Source organism: Garra rufa, chromosome 22 (assembly GCF_049309525.1).
Source record: "Garra rufa chromosome 22, GarRuf1.0, whole genome shotgun sequence".
Taxonomy (NCBI): domain Eukaryota; kingdom Metazoa; phylum Chordata; class Actinopteri; order Cypriniformes; family Cyprinidae; genus Garra; species Garra rufa.
In genome coordinates this window covers 29,081,151-29,106,842 of record NC_133382.1, presented here as the reverse complement: position 1 = coordinate 29,106,842, position 25,692 = coordinate 29,081,151, and the positions used below count along the sequence as shown (strand labels likewise).

General features: G+C 40.3%; 1 protein-coding gene across 1 annotated transcript in view; it reads right to left on the bottom strand.

The window, feature by feature from the left end:
- The window catches only part of ankfn1a (ankyrin repeat and fibronectin type III domain containing 1a), a 114,066-nt gene that overhangs the window by 42,275 nt on the left and 46,099 nt on the right, over positions 1 to 25,692 (bottom strand). Inside the window, exons 7-8 of the mRNA XM_073827900.1 lie at positions 23,115 to 23,152; positions 1,799 to 1,927 (exon numbers count right to left, since the gene is read on the bottom strand). Coding sequence (XP_073684001.1) covers positions 1,799 to 1,927; positions 23,115 to 23,152 — 167 coding nt within the window. The remainder of the gene's footprint in view (positions 1 to 1,798; positions 1,928 to 23,114; positions 23,153 to 25,692) is intronic.

Below are 25,692 nucleotides of genomic sequence, written 5' to 3'. Positions count from 1 at the left end.
TTCAGAGGATACTTACATGTTTCTCAGAAGACAAAATAAGTTAAATTTAACCTGATCTTCAAATTCAAAAAGTTTTCACCCCTGGCTCTTAATGCATCGTTTTTTCTTCTGGAGCATTAGTGAGCATTTGAACCTTCTGTAATAGTTGCAAATGAGTCCTTCAGTTGTCCTCAGTGTGAAAAGATGGATCTCAAAAGCATACAGTCATTGTTGGAAAGAGTTCAAATACACAAAAAAGCTGGAAAACCAAAGAATTTGTCATTTTGTATGTTCCCTGTTATTTTGGAAACATAATTAACATTTTGCAGACTCTGAAAGGGGGATGTAAAATTTTGACCTCAACTGTATCTATGCTATTGTTTTTTTTTAATAATACTTATATTCAGCAATGATGCATTAAATAAAGTGACAGTGTAGATATTTAGAGTTGTACAAAAGATTTCTATTTTAAATAAACTGAAATATAATTTTCTAGAATGTCAGAATAAATAGAATGTTCTTCTTTATTTTCAATTATTTAATTAATACAAAATATTAAGCAGCACAACAGTTTTCAGCAATAAGAAATGTTTCTTGTGCAGCAAATCGGCTCTTTCTGAACAATCATGTGACACTAAAGAGTAATGGCTGATGAAAATTCAGCTTTGCCTTCAAAGGAATCAATTAAATTTTACACTATAAACACTATACAATATAACACTATATTTTGATCAAATAAACTAAAAAAGCTTTGATGAGCATGAGAGATTTCATATGCGTATACTGCATTCTTTCAAAATAATTTAATTTAAAAAAAAAAAACTGACAGATTAATTTCATGCCATTACTAGTCAACATCAAAACTGATATCGTTCAATGACCCGTAACAGACAATTTTATTAACAATGACAGCCAGACCCTGGCTCTCACTGCAGGTCAACATAGTCTGGTTGTCAAGGATATCCTCAATGCTCTTATACCATAATGAAATCCTCTAGGAAATCAATTAATTCGGTGCTAAGAATAACCGTAAAACCCAGACAGTGAATTTATAGTAGCTGTTAAGAGAATACCAGTTAAAAAAAAGCATTACATGTACTTGTAGAATGTAATATTTGCTTTGCTGCATCCCAGAAATGTATGTATTTGTAAAATAATATTCTGAATTTTTAATCTTCAACACTTAGTAAGTAATCTACAGTTTATGTAACTACAAATGAGTAGCACCTCTATATGAACCATAAATTGATCCATAATGTGTAAAAGCAATTCATTTGTCAAAACATCTGAACAGAGCAAAAAATGCAGTTCCAACACCTTTAGTCCAAAAAATAAAAAAAAAAACCATTACATCAAATTTGTCCCTAATTGACATTCTCCTTAAAAGCTCTGGAACCGTAGGGGATCTGTGTGGTATTTCTCATCCCAGCGGTCTATAATCCTGTCAGACATGACATTAAGGTAGTGTCCTGTTTTTTTTTTTTTTTTCTTGTGCGCAGTTTTGAGTGTGCAAACACCCACTCAGAGCACTAATAATAATGCACTCCGCAGTGCCAGAGTGAAGCCTCTGACACAAGTGAGTAATCGAGTGAGCGAAGTGAGAGGTCGAATTGGAGCGGTGCTCTAAGGTTATGTCTTGAATCCAATTAAGCCAATCAAAAAAGAAAAAGGCAGCTGCCAGGAAGAAGCACCTGTGGGAAACCTGTGGGGTGATGGGTAATTTTAGCAACACTTAAGGGGGGAATCATACTGTGAGGAAAAGTACACTTGAAGTGAGTGACTGCGGACGGAACGAGAGCGAAAGAGATGCTCGACTCACCTGTCCAAGCTCTGAGAGCTTCCCGGAGATCCAGAGAGGAGGAAAAGAGGTCTGAAATCCTTAATCAGCGCAGCATCGCTTTGCCTCTGGTTGAGTCTCTGAGCCAGTCGGGAGATCCTGCTCTCGGATCTGATGAGAGAAAGTCCGGTAAGATGTGGGACAGTGTTTGATTCAGGGCACTGGAAGAGGAAAAGGGTCAAAACTGACACCCCTGCTCTGGAGTCGCCCGGAGTACCAGGTGTTCACCGGAGCTCTCCTCTTCACGCGCATCTCGCCGCGGTGTTGGCTGGCTAATGTGCGGTGAGAGGAGAGACGAGAGGAGATGGAGGGGGGGAGGGAGAGAGAGAGAAAGAGACAGGGAGGGGGAGAGAGGGGCATTCTGCAGGCGCTAGGATGAGCGACACAGAGACAACAAAAGCACACAGGCGTTTAACGCGAGATTCCACTGAGCATGCTCAGAGCACGTTGTGCGAGCGATATGGAGGGGGGTAGAGGAGGACCTGTTGTTCTTTTTTCATAATCACTCCAGTTGTCTCATTCTGTGTCTTATCTGCAGAAACAGGCATCTAATCCCCAACACAACAACAAGCCGGCGTTCTGACCGCCGTGAGTGGACCTGAGCTGGATCCACAGGTGATTGTTTCCCATGTACACACATTTGCTGCTTCAAACCCTAGTGAGCTGTCTGCCTACACGGTATTTTAAGACATCACAGGAGGGCTTTTCCAAAAGGTAGGCAGAGTAATTATTAAGATTATGTTTCGCCCCCTCTGGGTGCATTCTAAGGAGCTCAGCCAGTCAACCACAGAGTTTTCATCCAATTCGTGGAAAACAAATGAATCCACAGGTCATAAACTTCCGACCACAAACACACCCTGTTGACCCGACTACCTAGATATTTAAAGATACTATTTAAAAATTAAATGTAAGGTCGGTAACACCAAAGCTCCAAAAGTATCAAAAGTTTATTTAAAAAATGTTTTTTTCGTCGAGCACCCATTTGAGATTGATGTGTGTGCTTTTGTTTGCATTAAGACATAATTAAAAAAAAATAATAGAAATAATACCAAATATGAATTCGAAATATATTTGAATTCATTTTTTATATAAATCTATATATAATTAATAATTATAAATACACTTTTACTCTTAATTTTTTTAAATTATCCATAGAAAAGAGAAAATTATGGTGATGGAAAAAGGTGAATAGAAATCTCAGAGAGATTTAGGGCTGTGTCTTTTACTAAAACTTATGAATATATTCCAACATTAAAGACAGTTTCAGTAAAATCAATTTTAAATATTGTAGTGAATATTTAATTTTATAAATAGTTTTGTATAAATTATACAATTCTACTCTTTTTACACTTTTAATTTCTGAAAAGTATAAATAAAAACTAAAGTGTAAAAATTATGAATATATGCCAACAATATTGTTTCAATTACATTGTTTATTTTATATATAACCAGTCAAAAGTTTTTGAACAGTAGGATTTTTAATGTTTTTTAAATCTCTTCTGCTCACCAAGCCTGCATTTATTTGATCCAAAGTACAGCAAAAACAGTACAATTTTGAAATATTTTTACTATTTAAAATAACTGTTTTCTATCTGAATATATTTTGAAATGTAATTTATTCCTGTATACAAAGCTAAATTTTCAGCATTATATTAGTCTTCAGTCACATGATTCTTCAGAAATCATTTTAATATGCTGATTTTCTGTTCAAGAAACATATTTTATTATTATTTTTTATCAATATTTAAAACAGTTGAGTACATTTTTGCAGGGTACTTTGATTTCTCTTAAATAAAAAGCTTTTATAACATTATACTACTCGGCTGTTTTCAACATAATAATAATAATAAATGTTTTTTGTGCAGCAAATCAGAATATTAGTATGATTTCTGAAGGATCATGTGACTGGAGTAATGATGCTAAAAATTCAGCTTTGAAATCACAGGAATAAATTACATTTTAAAATATACTCAAATAGAAAGTTATTTTAAATAGTAAAAATATTTCAGAATTTTTGTTTTTGCTGTACGTTGGATCAAATAAATGCTGACTTTTATAAAACATTAAAAATCTTACTGTTCAAAAACTTTTGACTGGTAGTGTATATACACACACACACACACACACACACACACACACACACACACACACACACACACACACACACACACACACACACACACTTCATGTATAATGTACATATGTATAAATTTGATCTAAAAAGTACATCTACAATATACTATACTTAAAAATATGCTTCTACTCTAATTGATGTTTCTAACTATTTTACCCAAATCAGTATTCCAAAGTTCACAAGGTTTTGGAAAGGAACCGGTAAACATGAATCACAAAAGCAATCAGCTAAAAACTCAATTGTGGCTAGTTGAACTCTTCAATACAAAATGTGGCCGCAGGGCAAAATGCATAATGCTCCAGCTTAATTGAGGCATACTCAAACTAGAACATGTCCTAATTTCACCTCGTTGTTGATGTTGTTATAATAATGATCAGAACATTATGGAAAAAAGGTTGTTTGTGCCTTTGTATTTGTGAAGACCCTCAGGTTTTAAAGCAATATTGAGAATGAGTGCTCAATCACTGCATGTAATGCTTTTAATCCATTAATACTGACTTAATAGCTGGAATGCTTGACTGTGTGTTTAGTGCCCTAGTGCACAAAAGCATGCCCTGATTTTTATTGCCTCCAACGGCCAATGGAAAATTACAGTTCCATTAAGTAGTAGAGGATATTTCCAAGACTTTTTAGAAGTAATACTAGCTTTTAAAGATGAAATCTGAATTGGACTACAAAAAGAGAAAAAAACATACACACACACACACACACACACACACACACACACACACACGCGCGCGCACGCACACACTCCAAACAAAAAACATGTTTTACTGTGGGAGGATTCATTGTAATTCTACTCCATCTATAGTCGTGACATGGTGTGAAATGGGTCCCCGGGGAAAAAAGGAATATTATACTAATATGGCTTATTATCTATCCACCTACTTGCATATTAGCGAATGCTTTAATTTCTCAGAGAATAGCTCAAGCCATTTGTTTCTCATGCAAAATGGTCAGTGAACACCGAAGCGCTAATGGCAGTCCTTCACCGTAGTTGCAGATGTACGCTGGTGACGAATCCCCTCAGTGCAGCCGGAGTGAAGTTACCCAACCATTCCAGCTGGAGATAAAGACAAGTTTGAGGAAAGAAAAGGAGATGATTCACATGACCACATGGACTGACAGCTAAGTGACAGACAAGACACATTTCCTACTACACTCTCACCCACCTCTCCAGTGCAAGCACATAAATGCCATTCCGTGTTAGTTCAATCGAAACCTTCTGAGAAGAAAAACACAATGAAGAAAATAATAAGGTGATGGGAAAAGGTAAATGGAACCGGCTGCAATTTGACAACGGTATTCAGCTAAAAGATTTAGGGCTGTGTTCTTTATTAAAGCCAATGAATATATGCCAACATGAAAGACAGCTTCAATTGTTCCTTATCTAACATAAAACTTGTGACGCGCAGCCACAGACGCTGCAATTTACTGGGTTCCTTAACTTGTCTTTCACAAACAACTTTTGTTATTAGGTTATGCTAATTAGCAAACAAAAACAATGATCAAGTGCCTAATAAACAATGGTAATATTTGTACTCACTTTTAGATAAGAAATAAATTGAAATATTAATGAAACTGTGTCCAAAATGACTCACTCATTTACTATTCACTATCAAATCAAACAGTGTACTATATGAAAGAACAAATCAAATTTAAGAATCAAATTTACTCATGTAAATACAGTGCCTTGCCAAAGTATTCATACCCCCTTCATTTTTCACGTTTTATGTTGCTGCCTTATGTTTAACTGCTTTAAATTACATTTCCCCCCACATCAATCTACACTCCATGCACCATAATGACAAAGCAAAAACAGAATTGTCACAAATAAGTACATTGCATAAGTATTCATGCCCTTAACTCAGTACTTAGCTGAAGTACCTTTACAGCCTGCATGCAACAAGATTTGCACATCAACATTTGGCAATTCTTTGCCATTCTTTGCCTCACCTCTCAAGCTCTGTCAGCTTGGATGGGGTCTGGCAGACATTTTCAGGTTTTTTCAGAAATGTTTGGTTGGGATCAAGCCCAGGCTCTGGCTGGGCCACTCAAGGACATTCAAAGAGTTGTCTATCAGCCACTCTGGCTGTGTGCTTAGGGTTTGTCCTGTTGAACCTTCTGCCAGTCTGAGATTCTGAATGCTCTGGACTGGGTTTTCATTATTTCAATATTTTGGTGCATTGAGCTTTTCTTCTACTCTGATAAGTCCCTCAGTCCCTGCTGCTGAAAAACAGCCCCACAGCATGAGGCTTCTACCACCACACTTTACTTTTGGGATGGTACTCTGCGGGTGATGAGCAGTGCCTGGTTTCCTTCAAGCATGATGCTTGGAATTGAGGTTCATCATCAGACCAGAGAATCTTGTTTCTCACAATCTGAGAGTCCTTTAGATGCTTGTTTGCACTGAGGAGAGAATTGAGTCTTGCCACACCACCATAAAGCCCAGATCAGTGGAGTGTTGCAGTGATGTTTGTCCTTTTGTAAGTTTCTCCCATCTGCATATATAATCATGGAGCTCAAATAGAGTGACCATCAGGTTCTTGGTCACCACTCTAGTCAAGGCCATTCTCCATCAATTGCTCAGTTTGCCCAGGAGGCCAGCTCTAGGAAGAGTTGTGGTTGTTTCAAACTTCTTCCGTTAAGGGTAACAGAGACAACTTGCTTCTGTGAACCTTCAATGCAGCAGATTTTTTTCTGAACCCTTCCTAGATGTGGCTTGATGCTTGGTTTTTGCTCTGATAAGCATTTTCAGCTGTTAGACCTTTTATTAAGATGTGTTTACATTTCCAGATCATACCCATTTAATTGAATTTGCCACAGGTTAACTCCACTCGAAGTGCAGTAACATCTACAAGCAATATGAGCCAAATTTCAACTGTCCCAGATAAGGGTATGAAAACTTTTGCAATGGAATCATTTAAGTTTTTTTTATTTTTAATAAATTTGTAAATATGTTAGAAAGTGGCATTATGATGTATGGAGTGTAGATTGATGTGGAAAAAAGTTATTTAAAACAGTTTAACAAAAGGCAGCAACACAAAATGTGAAAAAAGAAGGGGTATGAATAATTTTGCAAGGCACTGTACATGAAGGCCTACTCTATTTTACGTGAACCTTTCTTTGAAAATATACATATTCTTGTTTGCTTTTTTGTTTTGTGAATTATATGATTATATAATAAATAAGTTAAAACAGCATTGTAGCATGTAAAAAAATATTATTAATAAAAAATTATTGCATGTTTCAGTTTTTTTACTAATCTAAAAAAATTGAATAAAAAATTTAACTTTAATTCAATGTGCTACTTACCATGTCTTTATGACAGCAACTGCAATTTCTTGAATATGTGGACATCAAGCATGCAAACTAAGAGTGAGGGTTTGAGCTTTTATTTTTGAAATTGTGATGAACAGTTAGCATATTTAGAAAGATAATGATTCATTCTACTGTTTTGGTGTAGGTTTATAAATTATTTACCTGGCAAATCTGATTAAATGTTCCCAGAAGAACATTATAATAAATCCAAACTCAGTAATATGCAGAGATAGAGTTTGAGATGCTCCTTCACCTTCAGCTTCCTCAGCAAGGCAGTTGTCATCTTGGTGGTGTGTTTGGGATTGTTATCATGTTGAAAAATTGCCATTCGGCCTAGTTTCTGGAGGGAATGCATCATGTTCTGCTTTAGAATGTACAGTACATAATGGAATCCATGTTTCCCTCAATGAACTGCAGCTCCCCAGTACCAGCAGCACTCATGCAGCCCCAGACCATGATGCTACCACCACCATGCTTGACAGTAGACAAGACACACTTTTCTTGGTACTCCTCACCAGGGCATCGCCACACATGCTGGACATCATCTGAGCCAAAGAAGTTTATCTTATAGTCTCATCAGACCATAGGACATGGTTCCAGTAATTCATGCTCTTGAACAGGTTGTCTTCAGCAAACTGTTTGCAGGGTTTCTTGTGAGCCAGCTTCAGATGAGCCTTATTTCTGGGACAACTATGCAAAAAGACTTGTTGCAGTGTGCGGCGTATGGTCTGAGCACTGATAAGCTGACCTTCTACTTCTGCAACCTTTAAAGCAATGCTGGCAGCACTCATGCAACTGTTTTTTGAAGCCAGGTTCTGCACCTGAAGCACAGAACGAGTACTCAACTTAGTTGAACGACCCTTGCAAGGCCAGTTCCGAATGGAACCCATCTTAGAAAACCTCTGTATAACCCTGACCACTGTAGAGTAACTCGGTTTCAGGGTGTTACTGAACCTCGAATAGCCTTGGCCATGAGATGCAACATCCAGTGGTCAGTATGAGAGAATTGTATTTAAAGCACTTCATTTTAACTTCTCTAATACAAGATACACAACTTTGTATGGTCCTGTCAAGCAGACAAAAACATAAACATGATGAATAGGACATGTGGCTTTGCATGATTAAACAACATACTGCAGTTATCACTTAGGGTGTACTCACTTTTGTTCCCAGCTATTTTGACAATAATGGCTGTATGTTAATTTATTTTCAGAGGACAGTAAATCTATACTGCTATACAAGCTGCACATTGACTACTCTAAAATATATCCAAGTTTCATTTCTATAGTATTGTCCCTTTAAAAGATATACTAAAATTGCTGCTGAAATGTGAGGGGTGTACTCACTTTTGTGAGACTCTGTAGCTATGTACTGTAGAAAACAGCAATTTCAAGCACAACTAAACTTGAATAAAAAACACATGCTTAACTGAAACTGTCTCACATAAGTCAAGAGTATATTTACTGAAATGACATCAGATATATACACCAGGGATAAAGGGTTAGTCTCTTTAAGAGGGAACTGCGTCAAAAGAGTTCAAATATAATGGCAAAAATTTAGAAGAACATTTTCCATGAGGGCCGAACAAAGCTGTTTCCATAGCTGCAGCTTAAGAGCAAAGCTCTCAACGTCTTGCATGCGAGCATTCAGGGGACACAAGCTTAATGAAAACTGACACTAATGGTACAGCGAGATACCCGTGTCATCGGTTCCTATCAGTAGAAATCATTGAAAGGGTATTAGAAAAAAATAAATAAAATAAAATAAAACACAGCATCATTGTGCACCACTCAGCCCAAGGCAACCTCTGATAAGAAGTAAAATAAATGAATTAATTAGAATGTTCTTGAATGTTTACTGCTACTTTTGCACAGCACTATTGCATCCCTTGGCCCACAGGAATCCCTCCATGCAACATTACGCTTTATAAACTCAATTCCTCATGTCTGGCAGCATTGGGACAAAGAGACAAATTTACAAAAGCAAGACAGATAACTCTGTCAGCATGTAGTGGCTCCGTTAAAAGGGGCTCAGTTTCTTTCTAACGTCAAGAGGAAGTTAAAAGCGATACTAGAAGGAAACAATAAGGAAACCAGGCCAGCTAGTGTAGGATGACCAAAAGCACAAAAGAAAGGTGTGAAAACAGGTAGAACCAGTGATGCAAATGGAAGGAGATAAAAAAGACACGCTTTCTTTTTCATTCCTATTGCTTGAAGCATAAAACAGCTTTATGAGTTCTCATAGAACTTCATGTAAAATTGTAGCCATCACAAAACCACTTCTAAACTCATGTCATCTCCAACCTGATCCAGTCGTCTCACATTGCAGCTGCTTCCAGATATTTCTTGACTCATGGATAGACAAGAAACCTGAAGAAGGGGGGCTAGCGAGCAGCCAATCACAAGGCAGTATACCAAGTCACGACGACGTGAAAGAGCAAGCGCTCTCTTCTCAGCAGGCTTTTGTGCGTGGCTCCTCGCCGCAGCTCAAGGCTAAGTGTTCCATTTGCATGGCAGGCAAAACAAAGGCCATGACAACCGCTCTGAGACACACATCTCATCGGGGGTATGGGCTTGCAGGCTTGGTTTCTATTAGCATTTTGTTCTAAAACTAAAAATACTGTTTACTGGCAGTCAAAACCACGATATCATGCATAGATTCCTCAGGCTAGGAGCAAACCATATGTAGGATGGCGATTAGTCTTAAAACAGCTACTGCAATGAACAGAAAAAAAGTGGGAAGTGGATACTAGAGCCAAATTCAAGCTCCAAGAACTTGCAGAGCAAATTATCAACAGTCTGCAAGATTTAATAAATTAAAATGCTGATGTTTGTGTAGTTCATGAGTTCAATTCCAATGAATGCAATACTAATCATATGTATTTTTTTACGTGGAAGTAAGCCTATGGGTGAGACTTCCGGTTCATTAGCTGCTATAAGGAAATAACAATAAGAATAAAAGCAAAACTGTTTGCACTACAAACCAGTGTGCTTATTATTAAGATAATACATTAAAATAACATATTTAGACACACCAATTTGCAATATAAATAAAAAATAATTGTTTATAATCACAAGTTTATATCAAGCAATTGCGACTTTTTATCTTACAATTCATATCACGCAATAGTGAATTAATTTTGTAGAACTGCGAGTTTATATTTCACAATTCTGAGAAAAAAAGTCAGAATTGTGAGATCTAAACTCGCAATTGTGAGATATAAATTCAGAATTGAGGGATATAATCTCACAATTGTGAGAAATAAAGTCATTTTGAGATATAAACTCACAATTCTGACTTTTTCTCGCAATTGCGAGTTTACATCTTGCAATTCTGTTTTTTTCCTCAGAATTCTGAGATAAAAACTCGCAATTGCAAGGTATAAACTCCAGTTACCCCTTCAGTCGAATCACTTCGACGTTACATTGGGAATCGCCTGAGAGACCGATCATCTCTGAGCCTTATATACAAAAAGGCCAATTACAAATTGGCGAGTGGACGTGCGCGCCGGCCACGCCCCCGTACATACGGGTATATAAGATGGCGGCGCGCATCACTCAAACAGACTTTCGCTTTCAGAGCCCTTATGCTCAAGCCTTTCACTTCTTCAAGAAGAAAGAACTTCACGTTCCTGCTGCTGCTGCTCTTCTCTGCTGGCGTGCCGATCGAATAAAAGAAACAATCTTCTGAAAGAGTGAATTTCTCGGCGCCGCCAGCGGGGTCCCGTGGGCGGCCGTTTTCACGGCCACAAAAAAAGCCTCCTGCTCTCCAGCGAGCAAGCCCCATTGAGTGCACAGTGGTGCCGCGGTTTCCTCCCTGGGCAGACCGGGACTAAAAGAGCAATTTTCTCACGGCCGTGTAAAGACGTTCTTTTCAGAATGGCTTCCGGCCGTGCGTTTCTGGGTGCGGCAGTTACCTCACCTCTTTGGACCGACATGAAAGCTGCTTCACATGTCTGGGAAAACGAACATGCTGGGGCAGCTTTCACGGATGGTTCGTGCGTTCACTGTAAAAAAAAAAAAAAAACACACAACGCATGACCATGGGTATGTTGAAGACTCGCCGCTCTCTTGCGAGTAGGCCCCCCCCCTCGCGCCCCACGGCCGGCGGAGCTTTCCCGCCGCTGTGGCGAGGAGCCAGGGGGATTTACAAGTCACGGTGCCGAACGTACCGCCGGCCCCAAAGGCCCTGCGGTCTTCCGCCCGTCAGCATACCCCCGTCGAGATGCCAGAGCAGTACGCCTCCCCGCCATTTGGGCTGGGCGTCTCCTTTGGTGCTCCTCAGGAGGAAGAGATGTCGGTCGCTGCATCAGAGGGAGGGAGAGTCAGGGAGTGAGGACGCTCTTCCGGCGGCGCGGCGCCCCTCCGTGGTTGCTGCTCCGTCGGAAATAGACTCTGAGCTCTCAGCTGTGCCCCGGCCGATCCCTCTAGGCTGGATGACTGGTTCCTGGGGAGGGCTAGACACTTCTCCAGGACGTTCATCCTTCTGGGTTTTTGTCTCCCTTCCTGTTTTCCCCTAGGCTGCCCCACCACGGTCACGTCGGTCAACGTTCCCTTGATACCACTACGCTGGTTGATACGGACGGTACGGCCCGGCTCCAGGCGTCCGCCCAGACTCAGAGGTACCCCTTACATTCTTTATTCGGGCAGGCGTGCCTCTGTTCTGCCTGCGGAGGTCGCGTTCCTACTGGCGAAGGACGCGATCCAGCCTGTCCCTCCCCCGGGACAAGGTCAGGATCTTTCAGTCCCGACTTCACGTGTCCAGTTAGAGTGGTGGGTTAATATCCGCCCTGGATGGAGCTCTGTTCCGATCCCTTCTCAGGCTGTTGGCACACATGCTCACAACGAAGTACATACAAGTATGTTTCCGTCTCCAGGGCTGGGTTGCAGCCATCTGCCTGAAGGGCACCCGTTGTCGCGTCTCGATTGCTCCCGACGCACACCCCTTCTGCGGTCTGCTCCGGGGCTCGAGCGCTTCAGCGCGAGGTGCTTCCATTTGGCCAGTCCCCCCTCCTCCCTGCCTTCTTTAGGCCACGGGAGCTCCCCTGTCCCCTCTTCGGCAGACAGGAATTCGCATCTTCAACCGTCTCTTCGACTGGCGCTTTACAAAAAAACAGCCCACTCGTGAGTTCCATTGTGCGAATACAGGGACAGGGTGCTTCGGCACCCCCGCCATCTGGTCCTTCAGGCCAACCGAGGGAATCCTTTTCCTCGGTCGGGAGCCCGACTCGGTCCACAAGACGGCCCGCCTTGCTACCAAGAGCGCGCAGTCAGTGCTGTAGTCCCTGAGCTAATCAGGCACAATACAGCGGTGCCTCTCAAAATCAGAGGCTCCTGGGGCACATGACAGCTCTAGCCGCTTCCCGCTAAGCTTGTTTCATGTGAGACCGCTTCAGCACGATCGAGTCCCATGATGGGCATGGCATCTCGGCTCACTCCGGACTGGCGTTTTCCTGCAGTATTGCCGACAAGTCAGCCCGTGGCTTACCACGGGTTGGGTTGCCATGTACGACAGAGGCTTACAGCTCCTCCCCATCTGCTCCCATGGAGCCAACATGGCAGATTTTGCTACTTGCCATTCACTTGAAGCAGGGAAACTCAACTGTGCAGCCGGTCGGCTCCCACGGCAGTCCACCCACCTGCAGAATGGCGACTCCACCCCGTGACGCAGCTAGTTGGAGCTATATCAGTAAGGCCCAGCCATATCCGCTCGCCCTTCCGAATCCTTCCATTGCCAGCTGCCTCTTTCAGAGTAACACTGGCACACAGCTGACCTCCGGGGCCCAAGTACGCCCTTCCCCAGCGAGCCTCCTTGCACAGGCACTGTGCAAGTCCAGGGAGGACGAGGAGTAAGTCTTGTTGGTTGCGCTGCAAGAGTGGCCACCCGGACTTAGGTCTTAGTAACCGTTCCCCGCGCGGCAGTCTCTCCCTGTAGGGCACGGATTGACACCCTAGATCTCTCCGGCCTTTCACAGGCCGTGATAGAACTATCACTCAGTACCGAGCTCCCTTGACCAGGCAGGCTTACGCACTGAGATGAGGTCTATTTGCTGGCATTCCTCTCGCTGAGAGGACCCACAGAGATACACGATTGCAGTAATGCTTCCCTTCCTTCAGGAGAGTTTGAGCGCAGGCTGTCCCCTCGACACTCCAAGTATATGCCGCTGCTTCGCCGCATATCACATGCAGTAGATGGAGCAAAGTAGGTAAGCATTCACTGGTCGTGAGGTTTTGCAGAGGTGCCCAGAACGCACCTCTTACCCTCTTGGGACCTTCCCGTCGCCTTCAGGGCCACGGGACGCTCCAATTGAGCCATTGGCCTCAGTCGAGCTAGAATTCCTGTCATTAAGACAGCGCTCCTGACTGCCCTGGCTTCCATCAAGAGGGTAGGAGACCTACAAGCTTTCTCTGTCAGTGTAGAAAAGGAACACCTCATACCCTCTGGGATCCCCCCGCCGCCTCTCAGGGCCGCGGGTCGCTCCCTTGGAGCCACGGGCCTCAGTCGAGCTAGAATTCCTGTCATTAAGACAGCGCTCCTGACTGCCCTGGCTTCCATTAAGAGGGTAGGATACCGACAAGCTGAGGTTCCTCAGAGGTGCTTAGAACGCACCTCATACCTCTTGGACCTCCCCGTCGCCTTTCAGGGCCGCGGGTCACTCCATTGGAGCCACTGGCCTCAGTTGAGCTGAAATTCCTGTCATTAAGACAGCGCTCCTGACTGCCCTGGCTCCCATTAAGAGAGTAGGAGACCTACAAGCTTTCTCTGCCAGCAAAGCGTGTCGAGAAATTCGGGCCCGGCGACTCTCACGTTACCACTGAGACCCCGGCCCGGTTATGTGCCCAAGGTTCCCACCGCGCCTTTCCGCGATCAGGTGGTGAACCTGCAAGCTCTGCCCTGGAGGAGGCAGACCCAGCCTTGCGATGTTGTGTCCATAAATGTGTGAAAATAGAATCACTCGGCACTTAGGCGCATCTAGCAGCTTTTCTGCTTCGGGGTTCAGCAGAAAGGGAATGCTTCCCCAAACTGAGGTTGGCTAAATGGGTGGTAGATGCCTTCTCCCTGTTATACTCAGGGACAGCCATGATCCTTGGTTCATGGCACCTCACCAGCAGATGTAAAAACCGGAAGCTGCGGGCTGGGCGACACCCTACCTTCGCTTGGTTCTACAACCTTGCGTAGAGGCCGTTCTCCCGTGTCCTAACATAAGGACTCACAGGTGAGCGGGAAGACCGGCTGGTGTCGGCTTGCTGCGCCATTCCCACGTGGTTCCGTGCGCTATTTCCCAGAATGTTCCCTCCGGTGAACCCTGGGTCCTCCTGCCCCGCAGTCAGGGCTAGGCGCGGAGCAGTCCTGCACTGTGATCCTGCCTGGGTCTCCTTCGCCCCGCAGGTTGTGGCTTAGTTTTTATTTATTCCAGCGGAGGAGACCGCTGTTTCCCTCGTGTATCCCTAAAAACCTTTATGGATATATTGAATTATTCTCATTTCCACATGTAAAAATTTCATGTGCTCCGCCCCCCCAACCCATGCTTCAGTACAACTGGCATCCCTGGAAAGGCCCCCTTACTGGGCCTCAGGGCGTTGGGAAGGTTACATTACACTTCGCCTGCCGGCACGTATACTTGTCAGCACGTGAAGTTGTGCTTAACGCGGTGCCAGGGCCGTGGCCTGTTCCATGGGTCAGTTCCCAATGTAACGTCGAAGTGATTCGACTGAAGGGGTAACGTCTAGGTTACGAAGGTAACCCACGTTCCCCGAAGGAGGGAACGGAGACGTTACATTCCCCTGCCACGTCCCTGGCATCGCGCTGATGCAGTGGCTTGACCGGCTCTTCAGCGAAAACCTGTTTGAGTGATGCCCGTATGTACGGGGGCGTCGCCGGCGCGCACGTCCCCTTGCCAATTTGCAATTGGCCTTTTTGTATATAAGGCTCAGAGATGATCGGTCTCTCAGGCGATTCCCAATGTAACGTCTCCGTTCCCTCCTTCGGGGAACGTGGGTTACCTTCGTAACCTAGACGTTCTGAGGAGAAAAGAAAAAGACTGATATGTTCACAGAATTGTGAGTTTATATCACACAATTCTGACTTTTTTTCTTGCAATTGTGAGTTTATATCACGCAATTGCAAATTTATTTCTCAGAACTGTGTGGCGCAAATGTTGCAATTCTGACTGTATAATTTACAATTGCACTTTATAACTTGTTATATTTCACAGTTCTGAGAAAAAAAAGTCAGAATTGCATGTTTGTAAACTCGCAATTACAAAATATAAAGTCAGAATTGAGGGATATAATATCACAATTGCACGATACAGTCGCAATTCTGAATTTATAATACTGGTATCGTGCAATTCTGAGAAATAAAGTCGCAATTTCCAGTTTATATGACGCAATGCTGACTTTATGTTTTTTTTTTTTAGGGGCAGAAACGGGCTTCCATATGGATGAGACCGGATGCCAGACCCATAAAATTTACAAATAGCCACGTCCCCTCTTACCGGAAAAAAAAAACTTGACCAAAAATGAACCCAAATACAAAAAAAATCACTGACCATTTCACCAAATTGGAGCCCACTGACTTCCATTGGACAGACAACGAGATACTGAGACAATTCTCTAAAAATATTATATTCCACAGAAGTCATACGAGTAAATTATTAAAGGTTTTTGGGTGAACTAACTGGAGGCACCCACTGCAGGCAACATAGTGTGAAAATACTTAAGTTTAACGAACTGTGACTGTGTTTTAATGACTGAATTTGTTAAGCTAAACTATTGGCACATGATTAAGGACTCTGTGATTCAACCCTTCAGCGTATAAAAGTCAAGTGTCGTGTAAAGCTTATATAAACATTAAAGAGATCTTTATGTAACCCTCCTTAACAAACTCGAGTGTTACCTCTATCCATGTGTGGGCAACATAGGTTTCTGTGTCCCAGGCTAGTGTGAGTCAGCCTCAATTTGGCTATAAACCGAAACTATAATTCAGAACAATTTGTGTCAGTAAAAGTACAACTCATCCTAAGAACAACCTGGACTCATCTTTTTCTGGCACAAATTTCAGACATCAAAAGCAATGTTACGACTGGTAGCGTCATTTTAAAGTCTCCCATGTCATGAGCGGGGTACATCCATCAGTGAAAAGTGAGACAGAGAGTGTCTCGACTGACCGAGCATAAATCAAGCAGCCGACAATTGGTCCTGATGTTTTTCATAGGAAACAAATAGATGATTGTGACATTTAAACTTTTGTCAACCATCAGCTGTTTTAAAGATAAAGTCTTTTTTTTCCCTGCCAAAATAATGACAGACTTAATTTATACAGTGGTCTAGTATTATGCTGATGATACACTGGGCAACTTTTTGAGCAATGTTGCCGGGCAACTTTGGCAAATGTTGCCGTCAATGGGCAGCCAGGTTAGATACAGGGCCCGCGACTGATCTAAATTATCCAGAAAGATATTTGTTACCCATTCTCAATGGGAAAGTGCCCAAGCAACATTGCTCAAAAAAAGTTGCCCCGTGTATCATCAGCCTCAGTATTAAAATTCTATCTATTCTGTCTTTAGAAACCAGTATGACTTTCTTTCTCTGTGGAACACAATAGAAGTCCAAGCTGTTCTTGTCCATACAATAGAAGCGAATGGTGACCACGGCTGTCATTTGTTCACCTTCTGAATATTTTTGATGTAATCCAAGAGCTTTTTTACCCTGCATAGACAGCAACGCAACTACCACATTCAAGGCCACATTCAACACAACAAAAATATTAACTTTATCCAACATTCTTCATCTACTCATCCACTGATGTCACATGGACTATTTTAACGGTGTCCTTACTACCTTTATGGGCCTTGAACATGATAGCTGAGTTGCTCGGCTTTCATCAAATATATCCTAATTTGTGAATGCGTGCCATCAAAATCAAGTCCAAACAGCTGATAAAAACATCACAGTGATTCACAAGTTATCCACACAACTCTAATGCATCAATTACGATCTTGCAAAGTAAAGAGCCGTCCTGCCTGAATGAGGAGACAAATATGCACATATCAAACTAAAACAGTCCAAAACTGTTTTAAACTAATATGTCAGTATATTTTGATGTGAGAGGACAACAGGGGATGGAGTTTTTTTTACTAGAAAAAGCATTGGTATGGATTATGGACTTTGGCTAGAAGTGACAGGTTAAAGTTAAATGCCTTGATGGATTTTTTTTTTTTTTTACAAAAACACAGCGTTTTACTTTACAAGATGTTAATTGATGGACTGGTGTCTTGTGGATTACTTGTGGATTATTACAATTTTTTTTTATCAGCTGTTTGAACTCTACAGTGCATTCACAAAGTATTTAGACCCCTTCTCTTGTTTTATTTTGTTATATATTTGATAATGACAAAGTGAAAACAGAATTTTAGAAATGTCTAAAAGATCTGGGGAAGGCTACAAAACATTTTCTGCAGAACTGAAGGTTCCCAAGAGCACAGTGGCTTCCATAATTCTCAAGTGGAAGAAGTTTGCCACAAATAGGAATTGATGGAGAATGGCCTTGTCTAGATTGGTGACAAAGAACCTGATGGTTACTGTAGTTGAGCTCCATGATCATATATGCAGATGAGAGAAACCTACAGAAGGACAAACATCACTGCAACATTCCACTGATCTGGGCTTTATGGCAGTGTGGCCAAACTCAATCCTCTCCTCAGTGAAGACATATGAAAACACATTTGGAATTTGCAAAACAGCAGGACCCTCAGACTCTGAGAAACAAGATTATCTGGTCTGATGAGCCTCAGCTCTGAACAATCCCACATGGAAAGAACCTATATGAGGATATATGCGCATATATGAAACCTATATGCAGTATACAGTATATGCACATATGATAATATATATGCTGCATATATGCGTATACATGCCACATATAGGCAAAATTGAGGTGCATATATAGGCCATATAGGTCTCCTGTATTGCTTCTTTATATCCACATATAAGCCCTATATGTACATACAAGATATGTCTCCTATATAGCTCATGGCAGGATCTGGTCATTTTAGCTCATATCTCACTTTGGCAACTGTCATACATGATGCCTAGCTCATATTTTCTATGAGAAGAACTAACTAAAAAAATAAAAAAAAAACTTATGTGCAAACACGTGAAATTGGTATCACATGTAATTGGCATATTATGGAATTTATGGCAAATACGTGAGAGGAGATGGAAAGCTATGATGTTTACACGTTTTCCTGAAACATTTACAAGGTCAATTCTTTCTTGTATGAAAATAGTGGAAAAGAAGGAAATGTATAACAAAATGGTTTGTCTTTTTTTTTTATTTTGTCAATCAAGTCTTTTTTCCAATTTCAAGTCACTTCCAGATTCACATTACAGCTCATACACATCCACACATTCACTGTTACATCCACCAAATGCAATGCAAAATGCAATGTTTTCTGTATTGTCTTAAAGCAGTTTCTAGATGAATATGGCTGAAAGGTCATTACAGTGCTGTGGGGCTGTTTTTTTAGCAGCAGGGACTGAGGAACTTGTCAGAGTAGAAGAAAAGCTCAATCCACCAAAATATTGAGATATCCTTAAAGGGGTCATCGGATGCAAAACTCACTTTACATGTTGTTTGAACATTAATGTGTGTTGGCAGTTTGTGTACACAGCCACCCTACAATGATAAAAATCCACCCAGTCTTTAAAAGTAATATCCCCTTTTTAAAATCAGGTCATTCTCAGAGAGGTCCCTCCCATGATAGTTGACTGACCTCACCTTAGACCCGCCCTCACTGAGCTGAAACAGTCCAACTCTGATCGCCATAGTGTCAACTCAGGTGCAGGGGAAGACAAGAATGTCTCCAATTGAGCGACTGAGTTGTTCTGTTGTTGGATGTAATAATGAACATAGCAGTCCTCATTTACTCCCGACATCTGAGCCGCTGAGGATGCAGAGGATTAACGTTACTTCGTTTTTGAACGTTTCAGATCCCAATCTACATATTAGGGGTGTGCAAAGCAGCCGGTATTTGTATCTGTATTTGTATTTGTTGAGGGGGGAAAAGTATTTGTATTTGTAATCGAGTAAAATTCAAAATAGGTGTAAAAATCCTGTTTTTTTTTTGTGCGTTACACTTATAATTTACGTTATAGTGTAAGTATTCTTTAATTATATCCATTATAATAATTATGTATATGCAATATTGGTTGATGTTTTTGAACATGTAACAAAGAACGCCATTGAAAAGAAAATAACATAACAGCCATTACCTCATCCATGGTTAAACCAACAACTAATAAAATACCATTGTAAACATTATGAATCCCACCACCACCCATCCTTGTTGGAGGACACTGAACAGACAGAATAAAAACAAATAATATTTAAAAGAACTGTTCTTCTTCTGAATGAACTTCTTTCCCGTGGCGTCTGCCGTTGCTAAGCAACCATGACCTGATCTCTCAATGAAGACTCGGAAGTTTCAGCAAAGCATAAATGGATTTCCAGCATTAAAAATCGCTTGCAGTAGCTCTGCTTTTAAATTTATTTTAAAATGGTTATTCCTGTACAGATATGTTAAGCTGTTCCTCCAACTTGGCTGTTTTTCAATGTTATTAAGGGAAAGGGTGAAGCTGATTGGTTGGTTCTGGTCACATGACCTGTGCTGCGCTTGTGGCATTCTGAAAAGTTGAGATGTATTTATCTGGATGCGGCGCGGACGCGCCTGGAAAAAACGAGCGCGTAGCACCGTGTCCGCGTCGCTTCCATTATGAGCGTGCATACCGCGCGTCTACATGTGAAACAACGAACTTGAGCACGCATGTGAACGGCCCCTATTGGAATAATCTCCCGATCAAACTCTGCTTCCCAAAAGCTATAAACTGCCTCCAGAACCCAGTTAAGGTACAACAAATCTATTCAACAAAAATAGTGATGCGGTGAAGTCTTTTTTCACCCAGCCGAGTCTTCTCTGTTGCTGTGTGTAGCAGCCTGTGTCTGTCACCTCTTTTAACCCCACCCCCCGACTCCTGAATGTCACTCACTCACGCGGGCATGCACTGACTGCGGTCTCATGAGGAAACGCAGCTTTTTGATATAAAGCTTTTCTTGTTCCCGAATACAAATATTTTTTAAAGTATTTGTTCGAAATAAGTATTCGTAAAAAACACGCTATTTGTGCCTTTCCGAATACCGTATTCGGGTTCGGCTCTACCCCTACTACATATGCGTATATGTTCATGCGAATTATTCGTGATGCAGCTTCACCCACAGCAGAAGTGAGTATAAGGGGTTTTTATGCATCTTTGCAAATGGCCTTTCTTAATACGCTTGTTAGCAAGTTTCGCAGCTAAATGTGGCTAAAAGTAAACATTACAGCTCGTCATCCCACTGCAGAGAGTGGCTGGGCGAGCAGAGCTCATTAGCATTTAAAGGAACATGCAACCGAATAGCTCGCTCTGAAAAGGGCTGATTTTGACCAGGTAAAAAGAGTGTTTTTTACACTACCATTGAGAAATTTTAACCAAAGTATGTTATAGACTTCTCATTAAGACCCTAAAAAATCATACCAGCTTGTGGAAAATGGCCACCTAATGACCCCTTTAATGAAAACCTAGTCCAGAGCATTTAGAACGTAAGACTGGGTCGAAGGTTCACCTTCCAAAATGGCAATGACCCTAATCACACGGCCAAGGCAACACAGGAGTGGCTTAGGGACAACTCTGTGAATGTCCTAGAGTGGCCCAGCCAGAGTCCTGTCTTGAACCCTATCAAACATCTGTGGAGACCTGAAAACTGACCGAGCTTGAGAGGATTTGCAAAGAAAAATGGCAGAAAATCCCCAAAATCCAGGTGCGCAAAGCTTGTTATGTCATACCCAAAAAGACATGAGGCTGTAATTGCTTCTAAAGGTGCTTCAACTATGTACCTAAGTAGTGTTTGAATACTTATGTGCATGTGATATTTTAGTTTTTTCTTTTTAATAAATCTACAGACATTTCTAAAATTCTTTAAAAGTCACTATAAGGTACAGAGTGTTGAGGAAAAAAAATTAATTTAAACAACTGTAGGATCAGGCTGCAACACAACAAAATTGAAAAAAGTGAAGAGGATCTGAATACTTTGTGAATGCACTGTAAGTCTGACGGCACCCATTCACTGCAGACGCTCGTTTGGTGAGCTCATCTACGTCTTGGATGGCCTGGGTGTGACCTATTCCTTTACATGTCAGTCTGTGGCTTCAGATTTTAAACATGACATAATTGAAATCATTAAATTGCAAAACAATACAGTGTATCACCAGCACACTTTTGCAGTACACATCTGTGGAATGAAAGCCAAAGGACTTGATTATGTCTTCCTGAGGCTTAAACGCGGCTTCCATTGAGTTGATCTCCATGGCAACGCTACTAGTGCCATATTTCTTAATGGATACCATGGGCTCCACTGATTCAGACTGCAGGCAGCACGGTTTTGCACCAAGGGGGAAGCATTCAGAACAGTTTCCCTCTGCAGCTATTAGACGTGTGCATGCAAACACACTATTACCCAAACAAACTGACAGGTTAGGGGTTTAAAAACCTCGTAAGAGGCTCTTCTGGTTGTAGAAAATGTATTGTTGCACTGAGCTGAATACAACACTTGACTGTTAAAATAAAACGGAATCAAAAGGAATGCCAAACACCTGTAGAGCTACTACACACTGGCAATTGCCACAGAACCCAGCACAATTTCTACATGTTATATGTAGAATAATTCCCTTTTACTGCAACAAAATGGATTGAAGGCTAAGAACATTGTGTCATAAAGTGGCACCTTTCATTTTGTTGACTCCTGTCAGCCAGTGCATTGTTTTTGCTCATGAATAAATTGCAACAGATAAATGAATGAATAAATGTATTATCAATCAGTTGAGATGTCACAAAGCAAACCTTCATGGAGTTCCATCTGAGCAGGTGACCAGAAAAGCCAATTATGTTCTAATAATAGCGCATATAACACAGATATTGGCTGCTACTGAGTAATGGTGCATATGCCTTAACAAACCCCCCGTGGATTCATATTGATAAAACCATTGGCTCAGAAACATGCTGTTCTGTGCATTTTGATCAAATGAAAAATTGCACTGTGAAACACATTGCATAACACTGATAAACTGGTATAAACTACGTATGTCATAACAAGACCTTTTGATACACTGCAAAAAATGCTTTTCTTGCTTAGATTTTGTGTCTTGTTTCCAGCCAAAATATCTAAAAATTCTTAAATCAAGAAGGATTTTCTAGACGAGTAAAAATTATTGTTTTGTTTTCAGGAAAAACAAGTCAAAATTAAGTGCATTTTTGCTTGAAACAAGCAAAATAATCTGCCAATGGGGTAAGAAAAATAATCTTGTTTTCTGTTTGAAATAAGATTTTTTTGCTTACCCCACTGGCAGATTATTTAGCTTGTTCTAAGCAAAAACTCACTTAGTTTTGACTTGTTTTTTCTGAAAACAAGAAAATTATTTTTACTTGTCTAGAAAATCCTTCTTGATTTAAGAATTTTTAGATATTTTGGCTGGAAACAAGACAAAAAATCAAAGCAAGAAAAGCTGAAATACAGAGTTTTACTTGCAATGCAATGATTAATAAATAAATAAAGCGTTCATCCTGAGCTCATTAGTCAACTGTAGTTACACTAACATCATAATGCTGTTTCCTCAAGTGTGTCAGGTTTGTGAACAATATGACATTTTAACTACTATAATTAATTCAGCATCTGTTCACGGTTTTCATAATTTCCCTTTGCATTTCCGTCAAGTTTTAAAAGGTAAAGTATGTCAAATAAACCACTTACTTTTTATGGGTTTCGTATCTGCCAGTGGCTCCAAGACTCTGTAAAAACAAACAAACAAAAAAGTACAATTTTAAACATTATTTACATTAGCATTCATTATAAATTAACCTTGGTTTTTAAAAAACTGTCACTCTTAGGCTTTTGCCTAAAAGTAAATCAAATGTTACAAAATTATAACGAATACTATATTGTATAAGTATTGAATTACCCACAAGTCAAATAAACTCAACATGACAAAAATGCATGAAACTGAAGTGCCTGAATTACTATTCTCGAATTCCAAAGCAGACACACCGATGCGTAAAACAGATGTGTAAATGTGACCCCTTGTTGCTTACGTAAGGTGACTTAATGATATTAACACTCTCTACTACTGCAAAGCCAAATAGAAATATTCAATTTTCTAATTATACCGTAATCAAGGCAGACACCAAAGCACTTCTGTTACCAGAAACTGTGTCCTCACGCTTGGGAATGGCAGTCTCACTGTTGTCATAGCAACTTTCGAGAATATGTTTTGAAAATTACCTTTCCAGTAGATGTGCATATCCTTTCATCTGACATCTAACGCCCTGTACAAGTGCTGAAAACTGTCCACCTCGATCAGCTACCAATGCATGAAACTCTCCCCAAGTAAAATGTGTCATAAGTATTATTATGAGTAAAGTATGTAAAAATATATTTGTACAATGCTTGACCTGTTACAGTGTACAGTACGTAGTCTTCAGTACTTTATGCAATTATAAACAGCAGGATTGTTTTTCAGAGGAGACAAAACATTTAGATGAAAAAATAATCAGCAATACAAAAATAAAACAAAATTTGAAAAATAGAACAGAGAACAATGAGAACGGAATGGAAGAATATATAAACCACTTTTTTAACTATATATGAATGGGGCAAACTAATGTCAATGAATTGACTATTAATAAAGCAAACAACTCACCACAGCTTTCGGTCACGACCGAATCTTAAAATGGTGGTAACATGTAACAATCCCTAAGTGAGCCGGTTTTAGGTTTGGTTAAAATAGAGGTGCTTTTTCATATCTGCAACCATCATGACACCTGTGGGTTTGATGACTAAAGGTGTGAAAACAGGTGAGGAGAAGAACTACAATAGTACTAAAAATAGTAGCTGACAAACAGTGACAAATAAAAGTCACAGCTTTTACTGCATTACTACTATTGATTGTACTGTATTATTTTAGGAGCAACATAAAAATGCTAAAGCTCAGAAAGTCTTCATATGAATAATATATTAATTTCAGTACTTTCTAATAAATAGCAAACAAATACACTCCTAAAAATATAGGTTTTCACAATGATGCCACTGAAGAACCATTTCGGTTCCTCAAAGAACCTTTCAGTTTTCAGTTCTTAAAAGAACAATTTTTTTCTTAGTGTAAAATGTTAAGAACCTTTTGTGTAATATAAAGGTTCCATGAATGTCCATAAAACTATCGATCCCAATGAAGACACATTTTAAAAGAATATAATAATCCAAAATATTGTTTCTTGAAAGTTTAAACGGTTAGTTCACTTCCAGAATTAAATTTTTCAGATAATTTACTCACCTCCATGTCATCCAAGATGTTCAAAGAAATGAAGATTTTTGAGGAACACATTCACGATTTCATTTTGCCTGCGTCAAATAACCGGCAAAATACTGGAAGTGGAGCATTTCACGGACGAGAATCCATGAAACGTATTATTAGTGTGTTTTCCAAGGCTGCATTACTTATTAAACCCATTTAAAAATTAAGAATTAAGCATAATTGTGAATTCACAAACGCTATGATTCAGTTAAACATATTCCATGCAGGTTTAATATATGTGCGTTAATTAACATGCGTGTAGGTTACATACGTGCATCTCACAGCAGCTCCATTCACAGTATGCTGTTATCATTTACATGTGTGGAGCATCTCAAACTCCATCTCTGCATGTTGTTGTGAGTTTGCTTTTATTATAACGTTCATCTGGGAACGTCATTTCATCAGATTTGTAAGGTAAATAATTTATAAACCTATGCAAACTCAGGAAAATACATCAATATCTTTCTCACTGTTAAGTGTTCATCGCAATTTCAAAACAAAAGTTTAAACCCTCACTCTGATTTTACACATTTTGATATCCACATATTCATTAAATGACTGTGGCTGTAGCATTCTGTGGTAAAGATATGACCAAATATTAAAGATTAAGTGGACATTTGATTTAAATGTTGTTTAGTCAATATTAAACAAGGATTAGATGGCGCTGTGAAGTGTAAAAACAATCGTCAGGCCGCTGGCGTCCTCTGCAGGATTTTGTTGTAATGTGTAATGTACATTAGCGCTATTGTTTATAATACATTATGTATTTCAACAGTTTTGTGCAATAAAACCATATGGTTTCTTGCTTTTAATTCTTTATTTTTTGAACTAATTACTATTGTTATTATATATGTATTTAATATCATTTTAAAGGCTATTGTTCACTTACATCTATTTTTATTACCACAGAAAATAATAATAATAATAATAATAATAGTGATAATTATAGGGCCAAATTCATTTTTTTCTTTCGTTTTATTT